The sequence below is a fragment of the Hypanus sabinus genome, chromosome 14, assembly GCF_030144855.1.
Source record: "Hypanus sabinus isolate sHypSab1 chromosome 14, sHypSab1.hap1, whole genome shotgun sequence".
NCBI classification, from domain to species: Eukaryota; Metazoa; Chordata; class Chondrichthyes; order Myliobatiformes; family Dasyatidae; genus Hypanus; species Hypanus sabinus.
The window spans coordinates 92,886,257-92,911,565 of NC_082719.1; the positions used below are offsets into that span (position 1 = coordinate 92,886,257).

The following is a 25,309-nucleotide window of genomic DNA, read 5'->3' on the forward strand; positions in this document are numbered from 1 at the left end:
GCGTCTTGTGAACGATTTCCAGAAACTTCAGCATCTCTGTCATCCCCGCCAGTATCCTCCTCCAATCCACCTGGGCAAGCTCTACTCTCATGTCTCTGTAATTCCCTTTATTTTATTGTAAAACTGATACATCCTGAGGCTGTGTTGTTTGTCAACAATTTCAGTGTCTGTTTTGATGTACATGTGCTAAGTAAATGAATCTGAACCTGAGCCACCAACTTTGGAAATTGTGTTCAAGCATCTGAAGAAAATCTGTAACCAAAAAGGATGATCGCGATCAATACTAGAGACCTGAAATATGCAGAAAATACTCAGCTTAGCAGGCAGCATCAACAGAGAGCGAGTAAATCAGGAGTAACTTTTTCAGGTTGGAGAGTAAATGGTTAAATTCTAATGATAACTCACTGAAGGTGACTAAGGAACCATTAGACTATTGCAAAAAATTACCTATCTGCAAAGTACCAATTGCAGCTCGTTGCTTGCTTCTGTTCCTGTTGATTGCAACACAGAAGTCAGGAACACACTGGAGATGTGTGTAAATCTGTCCTCATGCTCTTCTCTTGGACTCACCATTGAATCCAAGGGATATTTAATAGTTTGCAGAGTGGTGGAGCCTTTTGATTTTCTAGCACACACACTGGCATGTCAAAGCAAGACCCCGTTGACCTGAAAAAGGTGACCCACTTTTAATTAATAAGCATGTAAGATATTGACAAATGCCTTACTGTTTTATAATGATCTTAAAATGATTTGATCACCAGCGGTTTTGTGTGATTTTAAGTAAATACATCATTTTTAGTTTGTTATGAACACTTCAAAATATTTTAAGTATGTCTAATCTGCGGAGATATTTGGAAGCATTGAAAAAAACCCTTTAAAACCTGTGCTGGGTTGGGAGCTTCTGCAGAGACAGCACAAAGTGTGACTTGAGATCTCAGAAGGATATTGGCTAACTTCGTTTGGACTGGCCCAAGTGTGATCCCAGACTTACTCATAATTGACCTGTCACAAGGCCTGGAAAACTATTTTTCTCATGGATCTGTTAGGGATGGACCATAAAACTGAAAGTGCCAGCAATTTATGCATTTTGTAATGAGTAAACTAAAGTAATAATGTAGGAAGAGCCATTTGCAGCGTCCCATATATTTGTAATTACCCCGACACAGATGCTCTCGAGAAAATTACAGTGTTGTTGAGTTGGAGTACTAGTTGTGTGAATGGGAGGGAGGAAAGGGGCTTGTTTTGCTGCTGTTGTTTTATTGCTTGCTGCATTCTGTTTTGTTGTGGTCTGTGTTGTTCTGCCAAACACTGTGCACGTGCAACATTGGCAGTAATGTGTGGCAACACTTGTGGGTTTTCCTCGGTACAACATCAGCTGCGTTGGTCATTAATGCAAATGATGTATGGTAATGTACACGTGATAAATAAATCTGAATCTAAATCTGAACAGGAAGGCTTCGAAGCCTCTGACAGAATCAGAGCAGGAAGCCCAAGGCTCATCTTCAAAGGAATTTTAAAGGTTACCTGTTAAAAAATTGACTTTGCCGGTTTGATATTAAGAATTATATAATTATAGATACCAGCATTTTGTAGTATGATCTTTAAAGCATGGACCTTTCAAAAAGGATTTAGGCAAACACTTTCAACTTTGAACTTGATGGAAAATAATGTGCAGGGCAAGAGGAAAAGAAATACAAGCTTAAAATTATGGAAAATTCAGCAGATCCGTCATTATCTGCAAAAAGTGTAACAGTCAGCTGTCAAAGGTATGGACACTCACCAACGATAATAAGTGATTCTCTTTTCTTTGATTCTGGTCAACTTGCTGAATCCTTTTTCCCCCAACCGTTTCTGTCTTAACTTCGGAATTCCAACATCAGAGTTTGTGCTTTTATTTTGGAAAATAATCTTTTCTGCACTTCTAAAGTAATCAAATTACTTTTTTGTGAAGGTGATCAAAATTGTACACGATACCTCAGATATCATCTCATCGGAGAGGCACAGTAGCATGGTGCTTAACATAGGGTAGTAAAGAGAGCTTTTGGTATATTGGACTTTATAAATCAAAGTATTGAATTTAAGAGTTGGAATGTTATGGTGAGGTTGTATAAGACATTGGTGAGGCCAAATTTAGAGTATTGTGTGCAGTTTTGGTCACTGAATTACAGGAAGGATATTAATAAGGTTGAAAGAGCACAGAGAAGGTTTACAAGGATGCTGCCGGCACTTGAGAAACTGAGTTACAGAGAACAGTTGAATAGGTTAGGACTTTATTCCCTGGAGCTTAGAAGAATGAGGGGAGACTTGATAGAGGTGTATAAAATTATGATGGGTATAGGTAGAGTGAATGCAAGCAGACTTTTTCCACTGAGGCTAAGGAGAAAAAAAAACCATAGGACATGGGTTAAAGGTGAAAGGGAACATTAGGGGGAACTTCTTCACCCAGAGAGTAGTAGGAGTGTGGAATGAGCTGCCAGTTGAAGTGGTGAAATGCAGGCTCACTTTTAACATTTAAGAAAAACTTGGACAGGTACATGGATGAGAGGGGTATGGAGGGATATGGTCCAGGTGCAGGTCAGTGGGATTAGGCAGAAAAATGTTTCGGCACAGCCAAAAAGGGTCAGTACAGTGACCCAGGTACAACACCTGCTGCAGTTTGTAAGGAGCTTGTATGTTTTCCCCATGACCAGGTGGGCTTCCTCCGGGTGCTCCAACCAACCCTATGTTTCAAAGGTGTACAGATAACGAGGTTATTTGGTCCTGTTGATGTAATTAGAAGGTGTGGACTCCTTGGGTCGAAGAGCTTCTTGCTGTGTATCATCTCCAAATAAAAAATAGAATCTAGAGCCAATATAAGGATGGTAAGACACATTTTTTGGGTGGTGGGTTGGAGATATGTCTTTACCAAAAGAGGTGTAAGGTGCTCCTTCCTTTTTTTTAGCTTGAAGGTCACAGGTCATCCTTAGGCAAGGTGTGGCACCTGTGTAGCGCCCCCCACCCCCGGTCAGCTGGTTCATATTACAAGTCCTGGCTATGCGACCACTGATGCCAGGCAGACAAACTCTGAAGAGTATTGATAACAGCTGGGGACACCCATCTTGTAAAGTCACTGCCCAGAAGGTGGCAATGGCAAACCGCTTCTGTAGAAACATTTGCCAAGCCAGTCATGGTCATGGCAAGTGAAAAGAGTAAGAACAGCTGTGTGAGGAGGGTCTTCTCCACAAGAACAATGGACGACCACGATCACCCACATCAGACAACACAGCACATAATGATGATGATGATGATGAGGGTACTTTTTCACTCAGGAGTTCAAATCCTCTGGGAACATGCTATTTTCTTCCCTATATTAAATCTATCACATGTAGTGAGTTACAGTGAAAAACTTGTTTGGCATACTGTCCAAGCAGGTCAATTCATAACAAGAGTGCATTGAAGTAGTACGAGGTAAAACAATAATTGAGTGTGGAATAGAGTGGTACAGTGCAGAGAAAGTATAGTGCTCATGGACAATAAGGTGCAAGGTCACAACAAGGTAGATTGTGAGGTCAAGAATCCATGTTATCATACTAGGGAACCATTTTGTAAGACCATGCAACATTGGAATTGAATTTGGCTATCTGGCTCATCAAATATCCTACACTATTCGATCATTATCCCTTGCAAACCCACTCTTCTGGCTTCTCCCCCTAACTTCTGACACCAACCACCAAGTAATCTTGTATCCAGTTGGCTAGTTCACCCTGGATCCCATGTGATCTCACCCACCAGACCAGCCTATTGTGTGGGACCTTGTCAGAGGCCTTGCCAATGTCGTGTGGATTATGTCTACTGCCTTGCCTTCGTCAATCCTCTTGGTCACCTCTTCAAAAGAGTTGATCAAATTCATGAGGCGTGATTTTCTACGCACAAACTCATATTGATTAACCTTTCTTAGTTCTTGTGGCTCATTTCCACAAGTTGGGTGACTATCAATTAAATCATACAGAGTTTAGTATTTCAATCCTTGTGGGATACTTACACTGGTATCATTTTTCACTACTATTCTACAAGCTCACGAATAAATAAAACAATGATTTCCTGAATTAATAGGAAACCATGGAAACAATGGAAATAATGGTCTCCCAGGACGAGAGGGAACAAAAGGAGTTCAAGGAAATAAAGGTGACATGGGACCCCGAGGAGAGCGTGGAATTCAAGGAATTAAAGGAGAGAAGGGACAAGCTGGAATTCCTTCTGAACTCAAGGTAAGAATATTATTAGTGTCTTAGCAGCAGCATACTGTTTTACAATGCATAGTGTAAAACATACACAAAATAAATCAGTCCATATACAGCTTTAAAGGGCTCTACTATCAAAAAAGGAGCATCTGGTTTACAAATAAAAATTCTCAGTTGAATTGCTCAAGCCCCTGGTTATAATAGTCACTTATCTGAACAAAGGGTTGGGAGCTGAAACCTTTTACAAGGCATTGTACAAACAATCCTTCTTTTCATAGTCATAGAATCATAGAAGAGTACAGCACAGAAACAGGTCCGTTGGCCCTTCTATTCCATGCTGAACACTTAATCTGCACCCAGACAATAGCCCTCCATACCCTTCCCATCTATGCACCCATACGAATTTCTCTTAAATGTTGAAATTGACCCTGCATCCATCACTTGCGCTGACAGCTCATTCCACATGCTCACCATTCTCTGTGAAGAAGTTCCCCTTAAACATTTCACCTTTCACCCTTAGTTCATGACCCCTAGTTTTAGTCTCACCCAAGCTCAATGGAAAAAAGATTGCTTGTATTTACCCTGTCTATACCCCTCATAATCTTATGTATCTCTGTCACATTTCCCCTAATTCTCCTGTGCTTTAGGGAATTAAGTTCTAACCTATTCAACCTTTCCTATAGCTCAGGCCCTCAAGTCCTGGTACCATCTTTGTAAATTTCCTCTGCACTTTTTCAATTTTATTGACTTCTTTCCCGTGAGTAGGTGACTAAAACTGTACACAATACTCCAAATTAAACCTCACCGATGTCTAGAAGACCATAAGAGATAGGAGAAGAATTAGGCCATTCAGTTTGCTGCACCATTCCATCATGACTGATCCAGTCAGCCCCATACACATGCTTTCTTGCCATATCCTTTGATGCCCTGACTGATCAGGGAACGATCAACTTCCGCCTTAAATATATGCACGAACTTAGCCTCCACCACAGTCGGTGGCAGAGCATTCCACAGATTTTCTACTTTCTGGCTAGAAAAATGCCTCTCTACCTCTGTTCTAAAAGGTCGCCACTCAATTTTAAGGTTGCACCCTCTAGTTCAGGATACCCCTTCCATCGGAAACATTCTCCCCACATCCACCTTATCTGGTCCGTTCAATATTCCATAGGTTTGAATGAGATCCCCAAGCATTTTTCTAAATTTATGTGAGTACAGGCCCAAAGCTGCCAAAGGCGCCTCATATGTTAACTCCTTCATTCCCAGAATCATCTTGTGAACCTCCTCTGGACTGATCGAATGAAACACCTCCTTTCTGAGATGAGAGGCACAAAATTGTTGACAATACTCCAAGTACAGCTAGACTAGTATCTTATAAAGGTTCAGTGTTATCTCCTTGCGTTTATGTTTATTTCCCCTTGAAATAAATGCCAACATTGCATTTGCCTTCTTCACCACAGACTCAATACGTGAATTAACTTTCTAGAAGTCTTGCACAAGGACTCACAAGTCCCTCCGCACCTCTGATGTCTGAACTTTCTCCCCATTTAGATAATAGTCTGCCTAATATTCCTTTTACCAAAATGCATTATCTGACATTTCCCAACACTGTATTCCATCTGCCACTTTTTTACCCATTCTTCCAATTTGTCGAAGTCCGGCTGCAATCACATTGCTTCATCAGCACTACCTACCCCTCCACCTATCTTTGTATCATCTGCAAACTTTGCCACAAAGCCATCAATTCTATTATCTAAATCATTGACAAACATTGACAAACAAGGGAGGGAAGATTAGGGGAGACATCGGGGTAAGTTTTTTACACAGAGGGTTGTGATTGCCAGGAATGACTTGCCAGGGATGGTGATGGAGGTTAAAACATTAGGGGTATTTAAGAGCCTCTTGGACAGGTACATGGATGAAAGAAAAATGGAGGGTTATGGGGTAGTGTGGGTTTAGTACTTTTTTTTAAGGATTTCATGGGTCGGCACAACATGGAGGGCTAAGGGGCCTGTACTGTGCTGTAGTGCTTATGGTTCTATGGTTTTAATGTGAAAAGTAATGGTCCCAATACTGACCCCTGATGAACACCACTAGTTGCTGGCAGCCAATCAGAAAAGGCCCCTTCTGATCTCACTCATTGCCTCCTGCCTGTCAGCCATTCTGCTAATCATGCCAGTATCTTTCTTATAATACCATAGGATTTGATCTTGTTAAGCAGCCTCATGTGAGGCACCTTATCAAATGCCTTCTGGAAATCCAAATAAATGACATCCACTGCCTCTCCTATGTCCACCCTGCTTGTTAATTCCTCAAAGAATAATAGCAGATTTGCCAGGCAAGTTTTCCCTTTACAGAAACCATGCTGACTTTGATTTATCTTATCATTAGTCTTCATGTACCCTGAAACCTAATCCTTAATTACAGACTCCAACACTTTCCCAGCCACTGAGTTTAGGCTAACTGGTCTATAATTTACTGTTTTTCATCATCCTCCCTTCTTAAATTGATACTCTGAACTGTTTGCCTTTGGCTTCTTCTCCTGCTGCTTTGAGATGGACATCATAAGATACTCTTACCTTTGTTCAACCCATCGCCTTGTCTCTACAACTTAAAACTTATTTATCTCTAATTAGTCCCAGCTCGAATGAAAAATCATTGAATTGAAACTGTAACCTTTTTTTTCTACTCACACATGCTACTGACCTGGTGAGTTTCTCCAGCGTTTTCTATTTTCATTCTGACATTTACAATATTTTACAATTGTATTGATATATGAGCAGAATTTCAATGTCCTTGCACAGAGAGCTGTAAGTGTTCATTATCACCGGGATGAGAGTAACTGGGTGGAGAAAGGAGGTGTAAGGTGCTCCTTCCCTCCAGTAGCCTGTAGGTCACCTTTGGGTAAGATGTAGCAGCTGCTTATCACCTTCGATGTGGGTTACACAAAGCCATGGGAGCAGGTGGTGGATGGTCGTATGAGCAGCTGGTACATATGACAATTCCTGGTTATGCGACCATTGATGCCAAGCAGACAATCTCGGAAGATTATTGACAACGACTGGGGTCCCATGTCTTGTAAAGACACTGTCCAGAAGAAGGCAATGGCAAACCACTTCTGTAGAAAAATTTGCCAAGAACAATCATGGTCATGGAAAGATCGTGATCACTCACGTCATACAACATGGCACAAACAAGTGAGAGTAACTGATAACCCTCAGGCTTAGCAATCTTAATGGCTTTAAAAAACTGTCCAATTTTATTGAATATACTGTTCTCACTTTAATTAATTCTTTTATGCTTCCATAGGTTGCTTTTATGGCTTCCATGGCAACCCATTTCACAAACCAGAACAGTGGTATCATCTTCAGCAGTGTTGAGACCAATGTTGGCAGCTACTTTGATGTCATGACCGGGAGATTTAGTGCACCTATAGCAGGTAAGTTGATGATATAAAGAAATAAAGAAATAGAATAAAATTTTAGAAGAAATATATATCAGAATCAGGTTTATTATTATTACCGACCTACAGTCAGTGTCCACTTTATTAGGTACACCTGTACATCTGCTCATTAATTCAAATATCTAATCTGCCATTTATGTGGCAGCAACTCAATGTATAAAAGCATACAGACATAGTGAAGAGGTCCAGTTGTTGTTCAGACCAAACATCAGAATGGAAACGAAATATGATTGTTGGTGGCTTTTTGACAAAGCTTGTGGATCATACAAAGATTGGTGGAGGAGTAGGCACTGCTGAGGAAGCAATGTGATTGCAGCAGGACTTAGACAAACTGGAAGAATGGGCAGAAAAGTGGCAGATGGAATAGAGTGTTGGGAAATTTATGATGACATATTTTGGAAAAAGGAACAATAGTGCAGATTATATTCTAAATGGGGAGGAAGTTCAAAATTTAGAGGTGCTTGGGGAATTAGGAATCTTCATGGAAGAGTCCCAGAAGCTTTATTTGCAGTTTGAGTCTGTGGTAAAGAAGGCAAATGCAATATTGGGATTTATTTCGAGGGAATAGAATATAAAAACAAGGAAAAAATGCTGAAGCTTTAAAGATACTAGTCAGGTTGCACTTAGAGTATTGTCAACAGTTTTGGGCCCCATATCTCAGAAAGGATGGATTGCCATTGGAGAGAGTCCAGAGGAGGTTCACGTGATGATTCCAGGAATAAAGGGGTTAATATTTGAGGACCTAACCAGTTCCCCTATACCACCACTCTCCTCCGTCTAGTGGAATTAGTCCTTACTCTTAATAATTTCTCCTTTGGGTCCTCCCACTTCCTCCAAACCAAAGGTGTAGCCATGGGCACCTGTATGGGTCCCAGATATGCCTGCCTTTTTGTGAGCTGTGGAACAGTCCATGTTCCAAGCCTATATGTGTATCCATCCCCCACTTTTCCTTGCTACATCGACAACTGCATTGATGATGCTTCCTGTAAGCATGCTCTCATTGACTTCATTAACTTTGCCTCTAAATTTCACCCTGTCCTCAAATTTACCTGGTGCATTTCCGACACCTCCCTCCCCTTTCTTGATCTTCCTGTCTCCATCTCTGGAGACAGCTTATCTACTGATATCTACTATAAGCCTACAGACTCTCACAGCTACCTGGACTATTCCACTTCCCACCCTGTCTGTGGCAAAAATGCCATCCCCTTCTCGCAATTCCTCCGTCTCCGCCGCATCTGCTCTCAGGATGAGGCTTTTCATTCCAGGACGAAGGAGATGTCTTCCTTTTTTAAAGAAAGGGGCTTCCCTTCCTCCACCATCAACTCTGCTCTCCAACGTATCTCTCCCATTTCACGCACATCTGCTCTCACCCCATCCTCCCACCACCCCACACGGAATAGGGTTCCCCTTGTCCTCATCTACGACCCCGCCAGCCTCCGAGTCCAACATATAATTCACCGTAACTTCTGCCACCTCCAATGGGAACCATCACCAAGCACATCATTCCCTCTCCCCCTTTCTGCTTTCCACTGGGATTGCTCCCTACGTGACTCCCTAGTCCATTCATCCCCCCATCCCTTCCCACTGATCTCCCTCCGCGCACTTACCCTCGTAAGCGGACAAGTGCTACATCTGCCCTTACACTTCCTCCCTCACCACCATTCAGGGCCCCAGACAGTCCTTCCAGGTGAGGCAACACTTCACCTGTGAGTCAGCTGGTGTGGTATACTGCGTCCGGTGCTCCCGGTGTGGCCTTTTATATATTGGTGAGACCCGACACAGAGTGGGAGACCATTTCACTGAACACCTATGCTCAGCCCTCCAGAGAAAGCAGGATCTCCCAGTGGCCACACATTTTAATTCCACGTCCCATTTCCATTCTGATATGTCTATCCATGGCCTCCTCTACTGTGAAGATGAAGCCACACTCAGGTTGGAGGAACAACACCTTATATACCGGCTGCGTAGCCTCCAACCTGATGGCATGAACATTGACTTCTCTAACTTCTGTTAATGCCCCTCCTCCCCTTCTTAGCCCATCCCTTATTTATTTATTTATCCATCTATTTATTTATTTATCTATTTATCTATCTATCTATCTATCTATTTATCTATCTATCTGCCTATTTATTTATTTATTTATTAATTATTTCCCCCCCCCCTTTTCTTTTCTCTCTTTTTTCTCTCTCTGCCCCTCTCACAATCACTCCTTGCCTGTTCTCCATCTCCCTCTGGTGCTCCCCTCCCCCGTTCTTTCTCCCTAGGCCTCCCGTCCCATGATCCTTTCCCTTCTCCAGCTGTGTATCCCTTTTGCCAATCAACTTTCCAGCTGTTAGCTTCATCCCTCCCCCTCCTGTCTTCTCCTATCATTTCAGATCTTCCCCTCCCCCTACCACTTTCAAATCTCTTACTATCTCTTCTTTCAATTAGTCCTGACGAAGAGTCTTGGCCCGGAACACCAACTATACTTCTCCTTATAGATGCTGCCTGGCCTGCTGCTTTCCACCAGCGTTTTGTGTGTGTTGCTAATATTTGAGAAGCGTTTGGCAGCTTTACGTTTATACTCAGTAGAATGGGGATCTCATTGAAACCTACCAAATATTGAAAGGATTAGAGAAGGTGGATGGGGAGACAGTGTTTCCTCTGGTGGGGATATCCAGAACTTGAGGGCACAGCCTCAAAATTGAAGGGTGAGCTTTTTGAACAGAAGTAAAGAGGAATATTTCTTAGCCAAAGAGTAGTGAACCTATGGAATGCTGTGCCACAGACTGCAGTGGAGGCCAAGTCCATGGTTATATTCAAAGCAGAAGTTGATAGTTTTCCTGATTAGTTGGGGCATCAAGGGATATGGTGAGAGGGTAGGTATATGGGGTTGCATGAGATTTGGATTTTAGCTATGATGAAATATCAGAGTGTACTTGAGGGGTCTTATTGTCTTCTGGCCTTATGAACTTTCCTGTTTGTTATTTCTTCAAAGAATTCCAACAGATTTGTCAGGCAATATTTTCCCTTGAGAAGACCATGCTGACTGCAGCCTATTTTATGATATTGCCTCCAATTACCCTGAGACCTCATCCTTAATAATCATCTCCAACATCTTCCCTACCATTGAGGTGAGACTACCTGTCCAATAGTTTCCTTTCTTTTGCCTCTCTCCCTTCTTGAAGAATGGAATAATATTTGCAAATTTCCAGCCTTCTGGAACCATTCCAGAATGTAGTGATTCTGGAAGGATCATTACTAATGCTTCCACAATCTCTTCAGCCACCTCATTCAGAACTTTGGGGTGTGCACCATCTGGTCCAGGTGACTTATCCAACTTTAGACCTTTCAGTTTCCCAAGATCACTTTCTCTTGTTATAGCAACTTCACACACTTCATGACCCCTGATACATGGAACTTCCACCATGCTGCTAGTGTCTTCCACTGTGAAGACTGATGCAAAATACTTATTCAGTTCCTCCACCATTTCCTTGTACTCCATTGCTACCTCTGTTTTCCAACGTTTTCCAGTGGTCCAATATCCACTTTTACCTCTCTTTTACATTTTATATATCTGTAGAAACTTCTGGTATCCTCTACATTAGCTGGCTTACTTTCGTATTCCATCTTTACCTTCAACTGTGCTGTATGTTCATTGACCTTATTCTGTATACCGTGCACATTTCGATACCACACAATTAGTCTTGTATTTACCCTTTTCGATTTTGTCTGCCTTTTACATGTCAAATAATCTTGTTCACTGTAACTTTGCCTGATTAACTGCTTCTCCTCACTACACGTTTCCAATGTTGGTAAACCAACTACCTCATCTTCACCACGATTATCTGCCTTTCCGACAATACCTGTTGCATTGAAGTACAAGCAGCTCAGGACACTAGTCACACAATGCTCAACCTTTTGATTCCTAACTTTGTCTCAGGTCTTACCAACATCTGCTTCCACTAACTGTTCTGGCACTCTGGTTCCCAACTCTGGTTCCCAACTCTAGCTTCAACCCCACCCTGCAGCATTAACAAACCTTCCCTGTACGGTAATTAGTCCCCCTCCAGTTCAGGTGTAATCTGTCTCTTCTGTACAGGTCCCACCTTCCTTGGAAGAAAGCCCAGTGATCCAAAAATCTTAAGCCCTCCCTCCTACGGCAACTCCTTAGCCACATATTAAACCATATAATCTTCCTAGTTCTGCTCTCACTAGCACATGACTTGGGTAGCAATCCTGAGATTACAGCACTGGAGGTCTTGTCTTTGTCTTAGCACCTTACTCCCTGAAATCCCTACGCAGACCTTCGTCACTTGTCCTATACATGCCTTTGGTACCTACATGGACCTTGACTTCCAGCTGTTGACCCTCCCACTTAAGAATGCTGAGGACTTGATACCAGACTTCCCAGTTCATGGCAGCTGGGATGCAACATACCGCTCGGAAACAAGAGAAAATCTCCGGGTGCTGGAAATCTGAGCAATACCCACAAAATGGTGGAGGGACTCAGCAGGCCAGGCAGCATCTATGGAAAAATGAACAGTCAATGTGTCCTGCTGAAGGGTTTCAGCCCAAAATGTTACATAGAAACATAGAAAACCTACAGCGCAATTCAGGCCCTTCAGCCCACAAATTTGTGCCGAACATGTCTCTACCTTAGAAATTACTAGGGTTAACTATAGCCCTCTATTTTTCTAAGCTCCATGTACCTGTCCAAAAGTCTTTTAAAAGACCCTATTGCATCTGTCTCCACCATTGTTGCTGGCAGCCCATTCCACACACTCACCACTCTCTGAGTATAAATCTTACCCCTGACATCTCCTCTGTACCTACTCCCCAGCACCTTAAACCTGTGTCCTCTTGTGGCAACCATTTCAGCCCTGGGAAAAAGCCTCTTGACTATCCACACGATCAATGCCTCTCATCATCTTATACACCTCTATCAGGTCATCCCTCATCGTCCATCACTCCAAGGAGAAAAGGCCGCGTTCATTCAACCTATTCTCATAAGGCATGCTCCCTATTCCAGGCAACATCCTTGTAACTCTCCTCTGCACCCTTTCTCTTGCTTCCACACCCTTCCTGTAGTGAGGGGACCAGAACTGAGCACACTACTCCAAGTGGGGTCTGACCAGGGTCCTATATAGCTGCAACATTACCTCTCGGCTCCTGAATTCAATTCCACGATTGATGAAGGCCAATACACCGTATGCCTTCTTAACCACAGAATCAACCTGCAACAGCTGCTTTGAGCATCCTATGGACTCGGACTCCCTCTGATCCTCCACACTGCCGAGAGTCTTACCATTAATACTATATTCTGCCATCATATTTGACCTACCAAAATGAACCACCTCACACTTATCCGGGTTGAACTCCATCTGCCACTTCTCAGCCTAGTTTTGCATCCTATCAATGTCCCACTGTAACCTCTGACATCCCTCCTCACTATCCACAACACCCCCAACCTTTGTGTCATCAGCAAATTTACTAACCCATCCCTCCACTTCCTCATCCAGGTCATTTATAAAAATCACAAAGAGTAAAGGTCCCAAAACAAATCCCTGAGGCACTCCACTGGTGACTGACCTCCATGCAGAATGTGATCCGTCTACAGGCACACTTTGCCATCTGTGAGCAGGGAACATTTAACTATCCTGCCTGGCATCTCTACTCTCCAAGCTGAGCAGATATAAAGAAGGGAATTTAAAAAAAAAATTAGATTTTCTTTGCTCTCTCTGAGTGAAGCTTCTCTTCTCTGAAGCCTCGAAGAGCTAAATCCTTAAGATCACCATGATGTCCACTCAGACAACAGCCGCTGCACTTGCCCCTGCCTTCCTTTAATTTGCTCTTGCTAATCAATTGCAAACAGCGACTGGTTGCTGGTCAAAGCTCTATTACGCTGCCGCGACTCGCTGCTGCCTTTTATCCTTGGACAGTGGACCTGATTGAAATCCACTCCCCTCCAAGCTCCTGATGTCTGGATTGTCAGCTGGTCAAAGCTCTATTCTACCCATACTTATTCTACCATCAACTACCCATCCTTATCAATCCCATTTAGTAACACTTAATTTGTAGCCTTCCATGCCCCGGTATTTCAAAGCTCATAGAGGGACTTCTGAGATGTTGCCTCTACTGCTGTCTCAATCTTTACTGATTGACTTGAAATTGACTGTGTCATTCCACTTTTCCAACCAAGCCACATTTCCCAAAAGGCTACAGATATTTAGGTAATTGGAGATTCTACGTCTGGGAGAAATTTTTGATAGCAACGATGGCAATTTTGTTGCCCCATATTTGTGGAGGTTTAGCAGAACTGGGGAGGAGGGATCTCATTGTAACCTGTCAAATATTGAAAGGCTTACAGAGAGTGGATGTGTTTCTTACAGTGGGAGAGTCCAGGGCCAGAGGGCACAGTCTCCAACTAGAAGGAAGTCCTTTAAAAACAGAGATAAGGAGGAATTTCTTTAGCCAAATAGTGTGGTGAAACTGTGAAATTCATTGCCACAGATGGCTGCAGAGGCCAAGTCTTTGGGCATCTTTAAAGCGGAGGTTGATAAATTCTTGAATAGTAAGGGCATCGGAAGGCATGAGAATGGGGTTGAGATGGGTAATAAATCAGCCATGATTGAATAGTGGAGCAGATTCAATTAACCAATTTTTTCTCCTCCGTCTAATGGAACTTGGTGTAATGACACAAATGCCGTTGAGGAAGTTACATCTATTAACTGTATATGTTCATGACACATGTCAAACAGTAAAACCATGGAAACGGGAGCTGGTCTCAACCTGAAGCCTCCACTCTTTATTCCCCTGCATAAACGTTGCCTGACTTTCTGAGTCTCTCCACCATTCTCTGATGTGTCTTCAGCTGCACGTCAATACTATTAAGAGTTGCAATATCTAATCTAGGAACCATCAGATCAATGGTGAACAGGTCTTAGAGTGGCACAGAAGAGAGCTCTCAGATGCATTTTGTTGGGTCTGGAAGAGCAGTCCCAAGAGCTTCTTAGGAGAGTTTGCTCACTTCTTGATCACTTTTAAAATTTAACATGGCACGCGTAGAGCATTCCCAAGGAGTTTGAGTTATCGTATGTTGCTCGTTTTTGGATATTGCTGACAGTCACATGAGCATTAATTTTTGAAGGCAGAATATTGATGCAGATGTGAGTTACAGCAAGCTACAATGAACAACCCTAGATGATTATTAGTTGTCTGAACTGCTTCCTCAAAATTCTATAAATATCCTCAAAGCCACTTGATCTTGGAACTCGTAATCTGCAGATTCTATCTGACACTTTCATGAATGATAATCAGATTGTACTCTTGGTCTCTATTTTCTATGAAGTTCTAGCGAATGTCCATGTGTATTTTTATTGGTGATTGCTGCACAATATCACACTTAAGGGAAATTATATTTTTTACTTTTTATTAGAGCAGGGGTTTCCAACCAAGAGTTCACAGACCCCTTGGTTAATGGTAAGGCACCATGGCATAAAAAAGGTCAGGAACCCCTGACTTAGGGATGCAGCACAGTGATAAGTCCTTCCAGCCCAATAAGCCACCTCCCCATTGACCAAGTAACCTACTAACCTGTACGTCTAAAGAATGTGGGAGGAAACCGGAGCATCTGGAGGAAACACACGAGATCATGGGGAGAGCATACAAACTCTTTAAAGACAGTGGCGGGGATCAAAGCCAGGCTGCTGGCTCTCTAATAGTATTACACTAACTGCTACGCTACCATGTCAGTCCAGTAGGAGATTTCTGATGACTGGACTCACTAGGGTCCAGAAGTCATTCATAAGGACTGTAATCCTGTTCTGCCAATTCTTGTTCGCAAGCTTTGGTATTAACACAACACCATGGGTCAAAAGGCTCCTACTGTTCCATGTTTTCTGTTCTATTCAGATACTAATAAATGTAGAAACATAGAAAACCTACAATACAATACAGGCCCTTTAGCCCACAATGCTATGCTGAATACGTACTTACTTTAGAAATTACCTCGGGTTACCCATAGCTTTCTATTTTTCTAAGCTCCTTGTAACTATCCAAGAGTCTCTTAAAAGACTTTACTGTTTCTGCCTCCACCACTGTTGCTAGCAGCCCATTCCACACACTCACCACTCTGTGTAAAAACACTTACCCGTGACATCTCTGTACCTTAAAACCGTGTCCTCTCATGTTAGCCATTATGAGTCTATTATAACGTGCCTTTTATTTTACCATTTAGGATATGCCACAAAAACTAGCAGGCAGCACAATAGCATAATGGTTAAGATAACACTGTTACAGAATGAGTGACCCAGGTTCAATTCCCACTGCTGTCTGTAACGAGTTTATATATTCTCCCTGTGACTGAGTAGGTTTTCTCTGGGTGCTCTGGTTTCCTCCTACAGTCCAAAGACGGGTGGTTTAGTAGGTTAATAGGTCACAGGGGCACCAGCTTGTAGGGCCAGAAGGGTCTATTAATGTACTGTAACTCCAAAATAAAATAATTATTACATTACGCAAGACAAATATTTTTTTGGATTCTTGAGAGAAATTAGTAATTTAAATGACTGGTGAAGACGATGGTAAAATGATTCTTACATAATGGGGAATGATGAGAATCAGCGTTTGTGGCACCCATACTGGAGAAGCTGGGAGTCAGTATCCGTGAAACTGGAGAGAGACAGTACACATGGGGCCTGTACCCAGGGGGAGTTACTGCAAGTGGGGTCCATATTCCCAGTCAATTCATGTGTGTTAGTGATAGTCCCACCTCATTGTAACAGATCTTTGCATGTGGAAATGTCCTTGATGATAGCAGCGCTCTGGAAGGAGCAACACATTTGAGAAAAGGGTTGGCTATTTGGTGCTGTTTTGTAACAGGTTGGGGCAGCATGGTAGTGTAGAGGTTAACACAACGCTTTACAGTGCCAACAATCACTGATCGGGGTGTAAGGACCTGTAAGGAATTTTTATATTCTCCCTGTGATTGTGTGGGTTACCTCCAGGTGCTCCGGTTTCCTCCCACATTCCAAAAATGTCTGGTTAGGTCTAAGGTTAGTCAGTTGTCAGCATGCTACATTGGAGCTATAAGTGTGCTGACTCTTGTTGGTTGCCCCCAGCACATTCTCAGTCTGTGCTGGTTATTTACACAAACTCTGAAACCGGTGTTTCAATGTGTGACAGATCAAGCTAATCTTTTTTAAATTGTGGCAGTGGGGAGAGAACTGGAGACTGAGTGGAGAGAAGAGGGGTAGGTGTTCAAGAAATCAGTTCAAACTTTGTGTTTGCAATGAAAGAAAAAGAAAGAACAATTCACAAAGAACATTCCACAGCTTATAACATGAGTGTTGATCTTGTTTCCTGACAGCTGCATTATTATCAGAGTCGGGCTGTCCTTACATAAGGAATCTCTCTCCTGTACTGCCTGACTCCATCTCACGTATTGCTTTTACCTAACTCTTCTATATAACGTTGAACGTAGAGCATACAGTGCTGTGCAGTGAAAGCCCTTCAGCCCGGAATGCTGTGGGGACCCTTTAACCAACCCTTCCCTTTATCATAGTCCACGATTTTTTCTTCATCCATGTACCTATCTAAGAGACTCTTTAAACACCCCTAGGGTACCTGTGTCTACCACCACAGCTGGTAGCATGTACCACTCTCTGTGTAAAACCCTCCCCCTGTACTTTCCTCCAATCACTTCCTCCTCATATTAGCCATAACCACCCTGAAAAAAAGTCTCTGGCTGCTGGAACACATGTTTTTTTCCATCAAGCTTTCCAACTATAATACATATATATCTTCATTACTGTCTTGTTTGAGTTAAGCAATGACAAATAGTGCTCCAGTGAATTCCCCAAAATGAATTTTGTAAATTAATATTTGCTTCTTCTTAATCCGTACAGCAGTGCATGTGTGCAGGAATTGCAAAATAACTGAATAAAATTATTCATATCACATTTTTGCGCTATCATTCGATCTCTACTTGTCTCATTCTTAACCACAAGCAACTGAATAACGTTTTGATCTGAGAGGTTTTTGGGATGAATATGATTTTAGATGGCCACTTGGAAATTGATTGCGTGTGATGAGTTGTAGACGATTGAGCAGACAGGACGTCAACGTTAATAAGATTTGGAGCTAAATTGCCACGATCCTGTTCTCTGCCAACAAATTCTGCCTGCTGGTAATTCTCTGTGTGCTAGATCCATTCTGTGTAATACAAAGCTCTTTTTGTATAAATCTTTATGTTTCCTTTTTTCTCTCTCTATTTTTTAATCTTTGATTGCTTCTCCTCAGTAAACCATGCTGCTTCTCAATCTTTTATCACATTATCTACATTGTTCCCACATATAAACCACTGGTGAGGGCTCAGTTGGAATACTGTGAGCAGTTTTGGGCCTAAGAAATATCTAAGAAATGATGTGCTGATCCTGCAGAGGGTTCAAAGGAGGTTCATGAAAATGATTCCAGGATTGAACAGCTTGTCATGTGAAGAGATTTTGATGACTCTGGGATGGTATTCATTGGAATTCAGAAGAATGAGGGGTGACCTATTGAAATCTATCAAATGTTGAAAGGCCTTGATAGACTGGATGTGGAGAGGATGTTTCCTACGGTGGGAGAGTCTAGGATCAGACGACATGGCCTCAGAATAGAGGGCTGTCCTTTTAGAATGGACATGAGGAGGAATTTTTTTAGCCTGAAGGTGGTAAATCTGTGGAATTCATTCATGAAGGTGGCTGTGGAGGCTATGTCATTGGGTACATTTAAGGCAGAGGTTGATAGGTTCTTGATTGGTCAAGGCATGAAAGGATACGGGAAGAAGGCAAGAGATTGGGGCTGAGAGGAATAAAGGATTAGCCACCATGAAATGGCGGAGCAGATGTGCCAGATGGTCTAAATCTGCTCCTATATCTTATGGTCTTATTTTCCAGTGAATACACTAAATTCAGTGGTTCATCTTTAGCTCCCTTCTCCCTTCTGGAAAGCACTACAGGGCTATTAAAACAAATACTTTCTATAATCTTAAAAGTTTCTTCCCCCAGGCCGGGGTTTCCAAACTGGTTTATGCCATGGACCAATACCATGAAGGAAGGAATCAGTGGACCCCAGGTTGGGAGCCGCTGGTTAAGGCAGTTACTCTGATCAATCATTCTCGTTAGCCTGCTCACCACACCCCTCTATCTATGACCAACTTCACTGCATTGTGAACAATTTAACTCACTTTATAATAATGTTGCCTACAATGATGGTATTTATGTATTTCTGCATTTTATTCCCTATCCATACTTCAACCTCTAACATATTTTATATGGCTCTTTGTTCTTTGTAATTGTTGAATCTTGTTGCTTTTGTTGTATGTTGCACCAAAACACCAATGCAAATTCCTAATAAATGTGAATAAAGTTGATCTTTGATACTTAATCCTTATAATTAAGAACTAACCCACCTACCAAACATCTGTCACATTGCTATATACAACTAAAAGGGGTGTTTCTTTCCATTCATATTGCATTGTGCTTCATAATTGTGCTCTCCAGCGGTGAATATCATTTCTATTGATTACCTGGCACTGTCATGGTCTGGATTGGTTCCCCTTTAAATTTAGTTAGGTTGCGATCCGGACCATCGATGCCTTGTTCCCTTTTAATTTCGTTTCACGCGTCCCTTGGGCGTGGCAATCAAGGTAATCTACCCTCGACCTGAACCTGCAGCTTATAAACCCTTGGCTTTAGCCATTCGGGGCGAGAGTGTTAAGAAGCCATTGCAAGTCGCCGGTGCTGCTACGACAAGCCAGAGTGATCTAGCCCGCATTGGAGTACCAGCAATCCGCCTTCCGTTGCCAGAGTGGATCCGGGCAAGGTCAAATTGTCCATGCCTACCCTTCGAAGAGTCCCGGCTCAGTGCCTGAGCTGAAGGCGGAGTTCCGGCTCGATGTCATGCCCAGCGTCTGTGTCTACCCCGTGAAGAAGAGTTCCGGCTCGGGGCCTGAGCTGAAGGCGGAGTTCCGGCTCGATGTCATGCCCAGCGTCTGTGTCTACCCCGTGAAGAAGAGTTCCGGCTCGGGGCCTGAGCTGAAGGCGGAGTTCCGGCTCGATGTCATGCCCAGCGTCTGTGTCTACCCCGTGAAGAAGAGTTCCGGCTCGGGGCCTGAGCTGAAGGCGGAGTCCTGGCTCGACGTCCCTGCCCCTTGTCCATGTCTACCCTTCGAAGGGTCCCGGCTTGGTGTCTGAGTGGAAGGCAGAGCTCCGGTTCAATGTTCATAACCATTGTCTGTGTCTATCCCCTTTGAAGAGACCCAGCTCGGTGCCTGAGTTGAAGGCGGAGTTCCTGGCTCGACGTTCCTGCCCGTTGTCTGTGTTTACCCCTCAAAGAGTCCCGGGCTCAATGCCTGATCTGAAGGAGGAGTCCTGGTTCAAGATTCCTTGTCCTGAGTTTTGGTGTCCACGTTTCTGGCTGCAGCGATCCATGGTATCCAAGTGTCTGGTGGCGGTGAATCAAGGTCCCAGGGTCCAAGTCCAAGGTCCGCAGCTGTCCATGCTCCCCCTGTCCAAGTCCCAGGTCCGCGGCTGTCCATGCTCCCCCTGTCCAAGTCCAAGGTCCGTGGCTGTCCATGCTCCCCCTGTCCGAGTCCCAGGTCCGCGGCTGTCCATGCTCCCCCTGTCCAAGTCCCAGGTCCGCGGCTGTCCATGCTCCCCCTGTCCAAGTCCCAGGTCCGCGGCTGTCCATGCTCCCCCTGTCCAAGTCCCAGGTCCGCGGCTGTCCGTGCTCCCCCCGTCCAAGTCCAAGGTCCGCGGCTGTCCATGCTCCCCCATCCGAGTCCAAGGTCCGCGGCTGTCCATGCTCCCCCTGTCCAAATCCCAGGTCCGCGGCTGTCCATGCTCCCCCTGTCCAAGTCCAAGGTCCGCGGCTGTCCATGCTCCCCCTGTCCAAGTCCCAGGTCCGCGGCTGTCCATGCTCCCCCTGTCCGAGTCCCAGGTCCGCGGCTGTCCATGCTCCCCCTGTCCAAGTCCCAGGTCCGCGGCTGTCCATGCTCCCCCTGTCCAAGTCCCAGGTCCGCGGCTGTCCATGCTCCCCCTGTCCAAGTCCCAGGTCCGCGGTGATCCAAGTCCCTAGTCCCCTAGTCCGAGGTTCGTGTTCCTCTTTGTCCTTGATTTCCCGATCTTCTGTGTAGCGAGTAAAAAACGCTATTTTGTTGTACCTAAGAAAGACGTGTTTGTGTCCTGCGTGTGGGTCCTCTCCCAGCACCCTTGTCCCCACCTCGTGACAGGCACATGGCTTGCAGTAAAGAGGTTAAAAGCATTATTATTACATGTACCTTTCAGGTATTATTTATCGGTGTGAATAAACTCAAAATAATTCCAAAGAGGGGTACAGGTAGAGTAAAAGCAAGCAGGCTTTTTCCACTGATGGTGGGTGGGACTACAGCCAGGGGTTATGGGTTAAGGCTGAAAGGTGAGAAGTTTAAGGGGAACATGAGGGGAAACTTCTTCATTCAGAGAGTGGTGAGAGTGTAAAACGAGCTGCCAATGCAAGAGGTGCATGTGAGCTTGACTTCAATGTATAAGAGAAGTTTGATAGGTACATGAATGGCAGGGATATGGAGAGCTACTCACCATTCTGGCTCACCTCTTACCCCTTCTCCTCTCCTCACCTGCCCATCACATCCCACTGGTGCACCTCCCCTTTCCCTTTCTCTCATGGTCCACTCTCCTCTCCTATCAGATTCCTTCTTCTTCAACCCTTTACCTGTTTTACCTATCATCTCTCAGCCTCTCACTTCATCCCGTCTCCCACCCACCTTCCTTCCCCACACATGTCTTCACCTATCACCTTCTAGCTTGTACTCCTTCAACTATCCCTCACCTTCTTATTCTGATTTCTGAACAGACATTGAACACAGAAACACTAACTACTTTTTTAATTTCTTGTGCTACTTATTTAATTTAGTTATTATATACACAGTATATATATTTACTGTAATTCACAGTGTTTTTTAAACTCTATTATCATGTATTGCATTGTACTGCTGTTGCTGCTGCAAAGTTAACAAATTTCACAACATATGCCAGTGATACTAAACCTGATCCTGCTTTCTCCCTGTTCCTTTCCAGTCCTAATGAAGGATCCCAGTCAGAAACATTAATGGTTTATTCCTCTCCACAGATGCTGCCTGCCTTGCTGAGTTTCTCCAGTATTTTGTATGTGTTACTAAGAACCTAGTATGTGAGTCTTCAGATATGCTCTTTTTCCAACACATTTACTGATCTGATTTATCAGTTCCACAGAAACATGAGTCAAATTTACCTAAGAGTATCCTGTAAACTCTGTCTGTCTTCCTTAAGTGATGAAAGTTGGCCTAAACATTGACCAGCTGTTATCTGAAAATGTGTTTACCCTCTGAATTACACAATAATAACTTTGGTTCGGACTCTGTCCAGCTCATTCTTAATGGCATAAAGAAAGTCAACACTCACCACACAAGTTTACACTGTATTCCAAATGTTTTTAGTATCTGGAAAAGGATAAAGTTGTCAACTGAGACTCATCTGGAAACACCAAGATTGTCTGTTCAGTCCCATTCTATAGACTTGAGCACAAAAAGTAAGAAAGTGTAACACAGACGTTCCTGCAGCATTCTATGTGTGATGCTCACAAAATGGAGATCATTTTGTAGATCAAAATGGAGCAGTGTAATAATGAAGAACTTATTTATCTTCATAAGAAAAAGTAATGAGATATCTGTTAACATATAAAAAGAAAGGCTTCAGTCTTCTCTACTTTTCTGAGCAGCTGCTTCTGGTATACTGTAACTGAGTGTAATTATCTTGAAAATAACCTTACCTACGTGGTGTCTTGTCAATCAATTTTACATTATTCTTTAGTTAAGATGATATGACATAAAAAAATAAGTCAGAATTAAGAAAGATGATCATTTAAAATTTGTTATTTCTTACTTTGTTAAAAAAGAATTGCAAAAATGATAAATGAATAGAAATTTATTGACGTTTAAAATATATGAACAGACCAATTTATTTTGCAGGAGTTTATTTCTTTATTTTCAACATGATGAAGCACGAAGATGTAGAAGAGACAACAGTTTACCTAATGCATAATGGAAATGCCGTCATTACCATGTATAGGTATGAAAGCAAAACTCGTAATTTCAATCAATTTTAATACCTAATTTAAATCCAATTGTGTGCATTTTCATGTCCTCTGCAGGGCTTCCTGTATGAGGTAACTCTTTTGTTTCCCTATACTAAATGTGTGTGCAGATAAGTAGAACACTAACAGTAATTGCATTTGTGGATAAGTGTCTTTATTTTGCAAGCCTCAGAGTGATACCTAACTAGAGAAAATAGGTCAATGCTTTTCAATTTGCTCTTGCCACAGAATATGTACAAAATCCGCTGTGGAAGAGGGCTAAGCTGCTCTAAATAAGCATCATATATTTTTTACATTGAAATAAATTGCAGAATATACAGACTCTTAATATGGTATTGTGGCGGTGTGCTACACGCAGCGCTAAAATTACGACACGGAGTCGGTAACTGCAGTCGAAGAAAAAAACTTTATTCGAAATCTTCAGCCTCACTTTTAAGCCTCCCTCAACCTGCCCCCCATGGCGCAGAGGCTCCAAAGCTCTGTGCTCGCAAACCCCCGTAGGCTATCTAATTGTGAGTCGGTTCGGATGTGCCAGGAAAAGGGTCGCCACAGTATCATAATTGCCTTGGTTCATAATTTGGACCATAACTGAATTTGTACAGTAGTCTAAACTTTCTCTATGACGTTCAATGGTGATTTAGTAAAATATAAGTTCAGGTACATTCTTTTAATTTCAGATTTTAGAGCATAGAACATAGAACAGTATGGCACAGGAACAAGCCATTTGGCCCATAATGTTGTGCTAAACCAAAACACAAACTAAAAACACCCAAACACTAATCCATATGTCCATATCCCTCCATTTTCCTTACATCAATGTGCCCATGTCCCTCTTAAAAGCCTCAATGTATCTGCCTCTAACACCATACCAGGCAATGCATTTTGGGCATCCTCCACTCTTTGAGTGGAAAACTTACCCCTGACATCCTCCTTGAACCTGCTCCTCTCTCCTTCAATGCAAGCCCTCTGGCATTAGACTTTTTAAGCCAGGGAGACAGATACTTTCCATCCATTATTTACGCCTCTTGTAAACCTCTATCAGATCTCCCTTCAGCTTCCAGACCTCCAGAGAAAACAAGCCAAGTTTATCCAGCTCATTATAGCATATGCACCCTCAACCAGTAAGCCTCTTCTGTACCCTCACCAAAGTAATTGTCACAGACAGCCATAGAGGTCAAGTCATTTGGTATATTTAAAGTGAAGACTGATACATTCTTGATTAGTAAGAACATCAAATTTTACAGGGAGAAGACAGGAGAATGGGGTTGAGATGAAAAATAAACCAGCCATGATGGAATGGCAGAGTAAACTCGATGGGCTGATTGGCCAATTTTTCTCTCACATCTTATGGTTTTATGTTTTTTAATGGAATATAACATTGGTGATATATCATTTTTCCCTTTCAGTTCGGAATCCAAAGGCAAGCATGATTCTGCAGGAAACAGTGGAGTTCTGAAACTTGATACAGGAGATGAAGTGTGGCTGCGAATGGGGAATGGAGCACTGCATGGAGACCACCAAAGATATTGCACATTTTCCGGTTTCCTCCTCTTCGAGAGTATCTAAAAACCTTGATTATTAATGTTGTTCCTTAATAATGTACACAGAATGTAATAAAGAATTCTGAGTGTGTTGCTATGCTATGGCCCACTTTAGAGAGGAAAGAGTTCCTTTATTTCTTCCTTCTGTGTTTGGCCTTGCAGCAAATGTTTTCAGTATTTTGTTCAAAGCCGCTCCTGTCCAATGGGAAATTTGTGTATTTACTTCATGCTGGCAAGGATTTCCTTTTGCATTTCAATTCAAAATGTTCTCCTTCTGGAGTAGTCTTGAAGCAATGTAAAAAGTTAAGGTATGTTTGAAGACAATAAAGCCATAAGGTATAGGAGCAGAATTGGGACACTAGGATCATCAAATCTTCTCTGCTATTCCCATCATGACTGTTTTATTATCCATCTCAACCCCATTCTCTTGCCTTCTCCCCATAACCCTTGACACCATTACTAATCAAGAACCTTTCAAACTCTGCTTTAAGTATAAAATACATTGCAGATGCTGAGGTCAAAGCAATGTGCACAACATGCTAGAGGACCTCCGCAGGTCGGGCAGCATCCGTGGAAATGATCAGTCAACGTTTTGGGCCAAGATGTTTCTAACGAAGGGTCTCGGCCCGAAACGTTGACTGCTCGTTTCCACGGATGCTGCCCAACCTGTGGAGTTCCTCCAGTGTGTTGTGCGTCTGCTTTAAATATACTAGATGACTTGGTCTTCAAAACCATTTATGGCAATGAATTCCACAGATTCACCATCCTCTGGCTAAAGAAATTCCTTCTCATATTAATTTCAAAGAGACTTGCTTATATTCTGAGGCTGTAGACCCTGGTCTTAGACTCCCCCACTATTGGAAGCATCCTTTCTACTTCCACTCTAAATAAGCCTGTTAATATTCAATTTGTTTCAATGATATCCCCTCTTATTCTTC

General features: G+C 42.8%; 1 protein-coding gene across 1 annotated transcript in view; it reads left to right on the plus strand.

Annotated features, from left to right (window-relative positions):
• Positions 1 to 24,494, plus strand: part of LOC132404992 (complement C1q tumor necrosis factor-related protein 3-like) — a 36,306-nt gene extending 11,812 nt beyond the window's left edge. Inside the window, exons 3-6 of the mRNA XM_059989653.1 lie at positions 4,093 to 4,247; positions 7,527 to 7,656; positions 22,706 to 22,805; positions 24,237 to 24,494. Of these exons, the coding sequence (XP_059845636.1) occupies positions 4,093 to 4,247; positions 7,527 to 7,656; positions 22,706 to 22,805; positions 24,237 to 24,396 (545 nt within the window). The 3' untranslated portion in view covers positions 24,397 to 24,494. The remainder of the gene's footprint in view (positions 1 to 4,092; positions 4,248 to 7,526; positions 7,657 to 22,705; positions 22,806 to 24,236) is intronic.
• Positions 24,495 to 25,309: the final 815 nt, after the last annotated feature.